Source organism: Cervus elaphus, chromosome 11 (genome assembly GCF_910594005.1).
Source record: "Cervus elaphus chromosome 11, mCerEla1.1, whole genome shotgun sequence".
NCBI classification, from domain to species: Eukaryota; Metazoa; Chordata; class Mammalia; order Artiodactyla; family Cervidae; genus Cervus; species Cervus elaphus.
In genome coordinates, this window is record NC_057825.1 from 41943456 (window position 1) to 41954493 (window position 11038).

General features: G+C 47.6%; 1 protein-coding gene and 1 long non-coding RNA gene across 3 annotated transcripts in view; one reads left to right on the forward strand and one right to left on the reverse strand.

Annotated features, from left to right (window-relative positions):
- SPRED2 (sprouty related EVH1 domain containing 2) overlaps positions 1 to 9427 on the forward strand; it is a 118398-nt gene extending 108971 nt beyond the window's left edge. For both annotated transcript variants that reach the window (XM_043917645.1, XM_043917646.1), the window contains exons 5-6: positions 3775 to 3924; positions 6103 to 9427. In XM_043917645.1, coding sequence (XP_043773580.1) covers positions 3775 to 3924; positions 6103 to 6768 — 816 coding nt within the window. In that variant the 3' untranslated portion in view covers positions 6769 to 9427. The remainder of the gene's footprint in view (positions 1 to 3774; positions 3925 to 6102) is intronic.
- Positions 1251 to 5858, reverse strand: LOC122703389. Its single transcript, XR_006343470.1, has 3 exons — positions 5604 to 5858; positions 5191 to 5250; positions 1251 to 1316 (listed from the first exon to the last, which is right to left on the reverse strand). It is a non-coding gene; the product is annotated as an uncharacterized LOC122703389 (long non-coding RNA).
- Positions 9428 to 11038: the final 1611 nt, after the last annotated feature.

Genomic DNA, 11038 nt, shown 5'->3' on the forward strand with positions numbered 1-11038 from the left:
GACTGCTCTCTGTGACTCAGGAAGCCTGCACCGAAGCCAACCCACTAAGCAGTCTGAGGTCCCCAAGCACAGAGGACCTCTGCTTTTGTTCTTGAGCTCACACCTACAGCACTTCAGAGATTTCCCCCGCCCCACCAGGAAGGCGACTTGAAAACGGCAGCCAGTATTTCCAGGTTGAAGGTGAAGCTCTCGGATTAGTAGGTGGGTGGGTGTCATGAGCTTGTGCGCACAAGTGGCAGGCATGTTCTAGAATCTTGCTTGTTGAGGTGCATTTGTGCACAGTCCAATGGCTGCTTTCTTCCACAAGCAGAGAACGGGGGCATTCGTCCAGAGGTGCGTGTGATGAAAGGTTTTTCCTCTTGCCTCTTCTTGGAAATACCCTGATAGTACATTCCTTTTGCTGGTAGACACTTGCCTCTTGACAAGATTTATCTGATATCACAGATATGGAATAAGCCTCAGCTTCCGACGGAGCCTCTTCTGCATGCTTTAGCCCAGAGCAGTCGGGGAGGGAGGCAGTGAACTGATAGCCCGCCTCAGTCTTCTGGCCTCCCTGCTCCTCTGTAGAGATTTGTCATCAGATTAGGAGATGTCGAAAGGCCTTTCTCAGTCTCACGTTCTCTGAATTGTCAGAAAATGGTCCAGGAAACTTTGCACTTGACTCTGCGATGGGAAAAGGCTGGTGCAGGCTGGGGAGGAAGGCTGGGAGCATCAGAAGGGGGCGTCTGATTGGCTGAGGATGACTAGGAGGTACTGGGTGTGCCTCATTTCTCAGAATGATTTTTCCATACATTGTTAACCTGGACACAGGTCACAGAAAACAGGGTGGATTGGCGTAAACAGATGACTAACACAGAGCTGACTGTGATGTGTGAACTGGGTTTCTGAGAACTAAATGCCAAGTGCATATTACAGTGTTTAATGCCGAGGTAGCTTCTAACCTAAGATGTGACTGTCACGTGGGTATTAGATAAGAGTTTAACCCTTGGATTTGAATCATACAGAAAGGCCCTTATCTACTCATTCAGAAAGTATTTACTGAGATCTCTAGAAACCTTTGTATTCTGAGACACCACCCCTTACCACCTGGGTCTGTATAAAGTGGGGCACATCGTCTTACTTGGAAGAGTTGTACTTGTGTTAATCTCATCAAGATGAGCACAGAACAGGTGGCTCTCCTGGGCTTGATAAGCCGCAGCGTGCTGCACTGAGATCCCACTGGGCTTGGTGGACGGGGGCTGCATTTCAGTCCCGCTCTGCCAGTGGTTGCTTGCCACAGTTGGCAGGATCCCGAATTTCTTCAGGTGTCTGTGTTCCTGTGTATGACGGGGAGACAATCTTTTACCTGCAGTGGTGTATTCACGTGTAGCCAGTGCCTGGCACATCATAAGCCTTCACATAGTATGAGACTGTGAAGGGTTGTATGCTTTGTTGTACTGTCAACTTGCAACCACTCATGCGTTAAAGAGAGCGGCAGTACCTCCAAAGACGTCAGGAAAGAGTGGGTGAGAGCTAGAGGATGGACCTGAGTTTGAAAGGAAGTAAAAATTCTGTGTGTCTTGGCTTGGTCTCTTTCAGCTCCTGGGATTTGAGGGGTAAGTAGCAACTCTTTCCTATCAGGGTTCTGAACCAATTGAGAAAAAAAGTGAAGAGACCCTTTATTACCGATGATGTGAGTCCCAGCTTACATCTGCAGGAAGCGGACATCCCAGGACTGGACCCTGAGATCAGACAGACCTGCCCTACCAGGCACGCGTGCGCTGGGTCTCCATACCCTCCCCACAGTGGGTGGGCCATCAACCTTCCAAGTAGACCACACAGTCCCAAGAAAGGTTGCCAGCACATGCTATTTGCCAGTTGGGTGGCTCCCAAGAGGCAGAGGAGAGAATTAGCAGGCTCTGAACACCCTGCTCCACTCTACCTGCTGTGGAGAGGAGTGAAAGGGACAAGAGAGAGGCCAGGATGTGGTACAGGTGGAAGGCTGCCACAGAGAAGGAATCAGCAGTAACAAAAAAGAAAGTGCACCCAACGGATGAACCCAGTGCATTCTGGGTTAAATTACCAAAGGGAATTGGCTCCTCTCTTTGGGACATCTAGGGTGGATCAGGATTCAGGCTTGTCTGGATCTGGAAGCTCAAGTGGTATCTGTGGGATCCTTCTTCCCTTGGTTTTTTTGCTTCACTCCATCCTCAGATTCTTTCCCTGCACCTTCACCAGGATTCTAGACTACAGGACCCTTAGCTCTGAAGGAGATAGAGACAAGCATCGTCTCTGACCTGGCCATCAGAAATCTCTCTGGATTGCCTCAAGGAGAAGTGTGTGTCCATATCTGAATTAGCCACTAGATTGTGGGATTGGAAACAGGCATCACCCCCACATCACACAAACCAAACAATTAAAAATCCAGGAGGGTTGGGTTTCCAAAAGCATGCTGCACATGTCCACCAAGCTTTAAAAATTAACATCAGTTGTGCTGCATAGTGGAAATACGGGTGTCTTTTCTTTTTTGGCCACACTGTACAGCATGTGGGATCTTAGTTCCCCAACCAGGGATCGAACCCACACCCTCTGCAGTGAAAGCACAGAATCTTAACCACCGAACCACCAGAGAAGTCCCTGAGTGTCTTTTCTTTTTCATGAATACTTGTACTCCTATTTTCCTGAGCATTTATTACTTTATAAGTGAACGTAGTGGAGGGGTGGAGGATAACTCTTATTTGTCTTAACCTTGCCTTGCCCTGGAAAGGATCGATGACACTAACAAAAAACAGTAAAATAAAAGGATATAAATAAGCATATGGGGTAAGGGGGATATAAGAATGAGAAGCAACAACTAAGGCGTTTCTAGATATTTACCAGAAATAGGACACTTTGATATCAAGGAAAATCTTTTCATTTGTGAAAAAAAAAGTAAATAAAAGGAGAAGAAGGGTCCATTACTCTAAGGAAGTAGAAGGTGGAGTGAGGATAGGATTCAGAGGGGCCCTGGTTTTCAAGGCAACTGCTAGCTGCATTTGACAAAGCCTTTTATGAGCATGTGGCTGCTGGGCCCCAAGGTTGTGGAAAGTGACCATCACACCTGGGATCACCTGGGGGTGTGAAGCACCCGAGGTGTTCTGAGAGACAAGGGGGCCCGTGCTCTGCCCACAGCCACAGTCTATTCTGATATCTTATCACCTTCCTAAGATACCTTCATGGAGGCTCCCAGTCACCTCTACCAGGAAAACGGCTCTGTTCTCACCCTCCAGAGACAGTGACCCTCAGGCTTGCCTCCACGCCAAAGATTACAAAATTTCTTCCTGGAAAGCCAGTACCCATGATACCCCTGAGGTATCCTTATCTCTGAGACTTTCCCAGGCTGGGCTTAACCCCACAAAGAAACATATGGGTTTGATTTTTTGCTTGTTTGCATTTCCTCTGCTTGCCCAAGGACCTTACAACCAGGGCCACAAACGAGTGACCATTCTTGATCAAACTGGAATGCACCCGCGAGTGGCCTGGTGTGGTGAGCCCTGCCCCAAAGCCGGTCGCTGCTCCCACAGTTGAGAAAACAAACCCAGCTTTCCAGGGGCTGGTAGCTGGGTTTCTCTGCCCGTCGTGTTTAGACAACCAGGCCCTTCAGGGGTCCTCCTGCCTCCCACAGCCAGGATAAACTTAAGATTTCGGGAAGTCCAGCGAGATGCCACAAGTGGGGGTAGACGGTGTGTTAGTTTTTTGGGGGACTTGGTTTTTGTTTTGTTTTTAATTAACTCATGGTTACCTCCTTCTACACAGACAGCTACAGACAGTTCTTCTAATTCGTCTCAGAAGAGGGAACAACCTACTCGCACAATCTCCTCCCCCACCTCCTGTGAGCACCGGAAGGTTTATACCCTGGGTCACCTCCACGACCCATACCCCACGGACCACTATCACCTCGAGCAGGTGAGCGGGGATCCTGTTCCTTGGAGGTCACAGGGGTGACCTCACAATCTGAAACAGCTGCCTTGCCCTCCAGCCGCATGCCCTAGCCTAGGCCTACTCTGTTCCCCCACCCCATATTGGAGGTGGTACAGGCAACTCACCCTCACTCAAGAGTTTTCTGTATGCCAGGCACCTTGCCAAACCCTTCATGTGATTTATCTCCTTTAATCCTCACAAATTACCCATAAGCAGATCTTCTGCATCCCCAGTTGATAGATGAGGAGGCTGAGGCTTAGGAAGAAGGTCCCTAGTGGAATAAGATTTAGATGGCAGACTCTGCTCACCCAGGATGCTACCCTGCCTTCCTGCATTCCTCTGTCCAAAGGGTGTGAAAGCACAGAACCACGATTGGTACCACAGAACACTGTATGTTTGGATCAAAGGCCTGGCATCATGGGCTCCAGGCCCCGGCTTCCTTGGGGAGCTGTAGCTGGAATTTAGTAATACAACAAATATTTACCCAGCGGCTGTTTTTTGGAGCAAGTTTGCAAACTGTGGGGCGTGGACTGGTGCCCATGTGGGTGATGTGGCCACCAGTCTGCTTTGAAAAGAGAAAAAGCACGAGGCACTGAGGTTTTATAACATAAAGCTAGATTTATATGACTCTTTTTTTCAAAATTGTTTTATTGGGTGTGTGCTTCCTAATACTTTGGCATGAAAATGTTCTTTTTAAAATCACAGTATGGTAGCAATAGATGGGAATTGACTTTTTGCCTCTCTTTCGAAATAAATTAATAGCAAAGACTGTGTCAGCTCCCAAAATTTGTTTTGAAATATTGCAGGATTGTATTTTTTCCAAAGTTGGGGAAACTCTGACGTCAAGAATCTGGCAGGAATTAGGACAAAGCCTGTGAGACGTGGCCCTTGCCCTCAAGGAGCTCACAGTCTGGTGGGAAGTGATGGGTAAATTTAATTAGTGTGTGCTAAATTCTAGGATAATATTATAATGACAGTATTGGCAACAGTTATCATGTGCATCCTGTGTGACAGAGCCTGTGCTTACACCGTATAGATGCTTTCTCTTTGTTCTCACAATAGCCCTCTGCAGTTTGACCATTAGGGAAGTGAAGTCCAAGGCTTAGCGACTTGCTAATAAATTCTATAGTCTGAATTCCAGTCAAAGCCATGCTTCTCATTCCTTAAAAAGCCTTCATGCTCAAAGGGCTTCTAAGGTGGGAAATCTCATTGTCTGCCACAACTGGGATACCCCGTGCAAGACAGGCTTACCTGGATCCACTCAATAACTGTATTCAGCATCTGCTACTCTGGATAAGGCACTGATGCGAACTATAAGAGGACAACCACAGGGATAACAGTTTCATCCTAAGGGAGAATGCAGGTTAGGTTTGAAGTCTAGACAGCATGGCCCTGGGTCCAGCCATCCCAGGTTCAGATTCCACTCTGCCACTCACCACCTGGGAGATCCTGGCAGGATTCAAACACCATTGGCCTCTGGAACTTGTACTCTTACCCTCTGTGTATTTGAGCATTTTATCTCCCCAACCAGATTACAACGTACCTGTGAGCCTTCACAGTCCCTGGTCTCCACTTTTGCTTTTTTGAACATGACCCACAGTGAGACACACATTCTATATCATGGACTAGTATGCACTTGTTAAAGTACACACAAATGTACTTACCTCCTAATGGTCAGTGCACTCCAGAGTTCTGCTTCTCTGGAAAAAGAGAAGTCTTGAGAGAGGATGGCCTGCGAAAATGGGTGAAACTAATCTAAGCTGTTAGAAATCATGATGCCAGTCACTGGTCACCTTAGTGGGGGGAGGTCACAGAAGGGAGATAAGGATATTCTAGGGACATCTCAGGTCTGCTTTTTGATCTGGGCATGTTCAACTTCTGGAATTTCAAACTTTATTCTCACAGTGTGTATACCTCCCCACATCTATGGCAAAACTGCAACAGAAAGGGGGGAAATGCCAGTCAACCCATTAACATGACTTCCTGACCCAGGAAGGGATTAAGACTCACAATTTGAAATACATCTTTGACCCACAAGCTGTTAAGTACAGGATAGGTCCGTTTCTTCAAGAAATGCCCTTTGCCAAGGTGAAGGATGCATTATTTGAAGATTGGTTTGTTTAGCTGCTGCGATAAAGTAACGTCTCCTTTTTCCGGGGGCAGCCGATGCCAAGGCCCTACCGCCAGGTGAGCTTCCCGGACGACGACGAGGAGATCGTGCGCATCAACCCCCGGGAGAAGATCTGGATGACCGGCTACGAGGATTACCGGCACGCCCCGGTGAGGGGCAAATACCTGGACCCCACGGAGGACGCGGACTCCTACGTGCGCTTCGCCAAGGGCGAGGTGCCCAAGCACGACTACAACTACCCCTACATGGACTCGTCAGACTTTGGCCTCGGCGAAGACCCCAAAGGGCGTGGGGGCAGCGTGATCAAGACCCAGCCCTCCCGGGGCAAGTCCCGGAGGCGGAAAGAGGACGGGGAGCGCTCCCGGTGCGAGTACTGCCGGGACATGTTCAACCACGAGGAGAACCGGAGGGGCCACTGTCAGGACGCCCCCGACTCCGTGAGAACTTGCATCCGCCGGGTGAGCTGTATGTGGTGCGCAGACAGCATGCTCTATCACTGTATGTCGGACCCCGAGGGGGACTATACAGACCCGTGCTCGTGCGATACCAGCGACGAGAAGTTTTGCCTCCGGTGGATGGCTCTTATTGCCTTGTCTTTCTTGGCCCCCTGTATGTGCTGTTACCTGCCCCTGCGAGCCTGCTACCACTGCGGAGTGATGTGCAGGTGCTGCGGGGGGAAGCACAAAGCGGCCGTGTGACTCGGTTTCCCTCCCGACCCCCTCCCGTCCACAGCCCCAAGGGGACTCGTCTTCTACATCCTCTCATCTCTCCCGCCGCTCCCGGGTACCCAAGGCGCCTTTCCAGCCTGGGGAGCCTGCCTGGAGGACTCTGCACCCCCGCCGCCCACTCTGCATCGGCTGCACCCAGGCACGCGCGCAGTGTTCTAAGGAAAGGACCCTCTGCCTAGATGCTCCTGTATTATTAACAATCTGTAATCAAGCTAACTGTCTCATCCAGGTGTTGATTTCATGTCCTTCCTGCCCACCTCGTCCAGTTTCAAGGCGCCTGCAGCAGGAACTGCTGATTTTTTTGGTGGGTTTTGTCGTTTTTTTTCCAAGAGCTCCAAAGGCCATCTTCCTCTTGGTTCTAGCTTGCCTGTTGCTAACGAGCTTGCTTCCTCAGGTTCCTGTGGTAATGGATTGTCATAATGGTGAAACCCTACCAGATGTATCTTTGAACCTGCAGTCAGTTACTGTGTATAGGAGGTGAGCTAGTTAACAAAGTTCTACCACAAAGTGAGATCGCTTTAACGTTTCTAAAGCCAAACTTCCCATGTAAGCTGCGGTTTCTGTCTAGAGCCCATCATATTGTCTCTCTCAACCACCACCCCCAAAATCTGTCAGTTACTCACTGATGCAAAACATTCACTCCTAAAATGACTGAGAATTGAGCCTTAACTTCAGATTAACTTGTGAGAATCAGGAAAATCCTTTAAACTGCATTGTATCCTCTCAGACCAGGGCTAGAAAGGGGATTTCAGGTTTCTCTGAGCCTCCCCAGTGACCCTAAAGTAGATCTTTTTAAAATTAATGTCACCACCACTTGTAAAAATTTAGCAATACCAGAAGAAAATGCTAATGAAGTAAGAAATTTTGCTCATTGTTTTGCAAACCAAATAGTCTCTTTCAAACAAACCGGTGTTCTACCAAACATGGTCTGGTTAAGAAACACCAAGGCTGTGGTAAGTAAAACTTTAAAGGAGCTTTCTTTCCCCCCCAGTGGCTATTTTCTATTAACTGGGGGAGATTTTAAATGTCATCAATTTGAAGAGTGGTGGGTTGCATTCTGTTCATGGGTTTGTCATTTTGTTTTCATCTTGGACTCAATTTCACGTCACCAAATTCTTCGTTTATACTTGGGAAAAAACAAGGCCATATATAAAAAACCCTTCCAATGCCTAAGTGTCTTTCTCCTGCAACCCCAAACCCAGACTTGCCACTTTGAGTGCAGAGATGGTTAGTTCAGCAGTCTGGGTCCGCCTGTCGCCTTGCCACGTAGGAGGCTTCTAATTAGCTGGAAAAGAGTATTTTTCTAATATATTGCAAGGAATAGCCAAATCTTTCTGCAGAAAGGGAAAAAAAAAGTGACGAGTGGTTACCTATACCTAGCATTGTACAATCAGAACACCGTGGAGAGCATAGGGGACAGGCTTGTCTGCGCCAGCTGTTCTTCCCGCCATGATCTTCCTGTGGTTGTTGCCAGCTGAGCACACAGCCTCATTCCTCTCTCCCCACTCCCCGCCCCCTCAACCATCCCTTCTCTATTGCACAGAGGACATCAGTCTCCAAGGAAAGGGACTTTTTTCCCAGTCTGCCAATCATATTGGGAAAGTGCTGGCTACACTTACCTTCATGGGAATGTTCTCAGCTTACCTGAGAGTGCTTTGCATTTCTTCCTCCGATTATCCATGTAAATACCCAGTGTGCTTATGAGTTTGTTTGATAGGTATTTTTGTTTGTTGGAGTGACTGGTTTGGGTCTTCCGGTCTGGGAAGGGAGCAGAGATCTATTATTCTGGTGGTGCAAGACAAGAACCACTTCCCAGCCTGGAGAACATCTAGAAAACCTTCAGCCAGCCTCCAAATGCTGTTGAGAGACCATCTTCTCCCCCACCTCAACCCCCATCCTGAGGCATCTCCTCAGGGTCTTTCTCAAGGTCTCCTCTCTACAAAGCACAACACTAATGTATGTTCTGTTAGACCTCAGTTCAAGTGTCCCTATTTATTTCAGTAGGAACACACCTATTCCAGCCGCTTCTTGTTTGCCATGTCTGTCTAGCCATCATCTATCTTCCTTCACCCCTTGTCCTTTTCCACCCCTTTGAAGAGTTAATGCTAGTGAATCTTAGGCCGCGTATCCTTTTTGGTTTGTGAAGAAGGCAGCGGTTAAGGGCACAAGGACAGCTGTGGGGACATTTTATGTAAATACGTCTCTCTAATTGCCACACTGCAGCCACAGTGTGTAGTATTTTCCCAGTCAGCTTTGCCATACTTAACGTCAGTCATCTGAGAGAAATTATTCAGATTTTATTTTTGTATCTGTGGTAACAAAACATTAACCAAAAGATTTTCTGTTTGGAAGCTTCCCCTGACCCCCCTGCCCCCAACTATGAAGCTATTTGCTCACATTAACAAATTAAAAGTGCCTGAAGCATAATTCATTCTTTACCTGTATACTAAAAACCCCGTTGTATTGATTTTTTTATAATAAGCCTTTTTACCTCTGTGTAAAAAAATATATATACAAGTGTATGATGTACATTTTAGTTCTTAACTTTTTTTTATGGTTTCTAATATGTATGACCAATGTAGCCATTGCTTTAAAATGTACCATGTAAATATAAACACATCCTATCAGATCGCTGGCTTTGGGCTGTTTGTCTGGCTGGAGACAGGGTGGTGTTTGAATCTCTGCGGACGTGGGAGCTCTCGCACACAGGATGGGAAGGGGCTTCCTTTGGAGAAGGATGTGTAGACACCGGTCTGTTTTTGTGAGGCCCTTCCCGCCTCTAGTTATGTCATATTCCCCAGGGGAGACAGCAGCTCCTCGGGCTCGGATGCCTCAAGTGAAAAGAATGCTGTATGTCACCACCCGGGGAACACCCCCTCTTCCTCGCTTGGCTTCCCCCACACGCGTGCTCCTCAGAGGGAACAGCTGTACTTCCTCTGAGTTGTTTTCAACTGGTTCCTGCTGAACCTTTAGAGTGTGTATGCGTGTGTGTGTGTGAAGTTTGGAACACAGTTTTCTCACAGAACTCAATTGCTAAAACTACAAGATCCTTAGTCTCCTCAGAGTGGTTCGATTTTAGTGATATTTGGCCCACTTTCAGTTCCAAATGGGCTCTTTGGATGCTCAAACGTTACATACGTTTCCCTTGGAGGAAATGAAGTGTGGGGTCTTTTAAGGGTCACGGAAGAACGTTTCAGCTTCTTCTCTGGAAAGCCAAGTAGGGGCCTTAAAAAGAGATGTGTAGAGGGGTCCCTTCATCCTAATTTCAACTCTTCCTAAAAGGGGTGACATTTCCAAACTGCTGGCAAAGATGAAAAGCAACAGGAGATGCTGGAAATTAGAAAGTGAGGGGAGAGAAAGAAGCCATGAAGATTGGTAATTAAGAGATCGTTAGAGAACTTCATGAGAGTTCGTACATAAACTAGGAGGCACACAAACCAGACTATAGGGGGTGAAGAGTCAACATAAAGGACATGTAAACATGGACATCAAATGTAAAACATGTTTTCAAGAAGTTTGATGGTAAAGAATAGTGGGAAAAAAAAAAAAGAATAGTGAGAATGCTCTGAAGGACAAGAAGAAAAATAATATCTGCTGAGACAATATGTATACATTTACTCAATCTGAATAAATTGCTCTGATTTAAAAAGAGAACTTGGAAGACACATCCAGAGGGGGCCCAAGATCACCTGGCCCTCATGCCACCCCCCAAGGCATGTCCCTCCCGGCATCTCTGTTTGGAGCTGAGGAATGGAGGTTTAGAAAGGGTAAGTAACTGGGACTTCCCTGGCGGTCCAGTGGTTAAGACTCTGTGCTCCCAAAGCAGGGGGCATGGGTTTGATCCCTGGTTGGGGAACTAAGATCCTATGTGTCCCACAGTGCAGCTGAGAAATAAAATAGCTGTTTTCTTTTAAAAAAAGGAAAAAAAGGGTAAGGAACTAAAGTAACCTGCAGTCATAAGAAGCAGTGACCCAACCAGGTTGGTTGACTGACTGCAGAGCCCAGGGCTCTGTCCTTGCCCTGGGCTCTACTCACCCCCTCCCCATTTGTGGGCTTAAAAAGTGGGCACCAGGGAAGAGCCTTGCCTACTCCTCCCTGTTTCTGGGGGCCCATCAGGCTGCTACAGGATTAGTTTGGTGCCCTACATGCTCAGCCAGGAGCTGGGCACACTTTATCCACCATCTCCTTCAACCCTCTATGGAATAGCGTTTCTACTTCACAGGTGAGGATGTGGGGATAG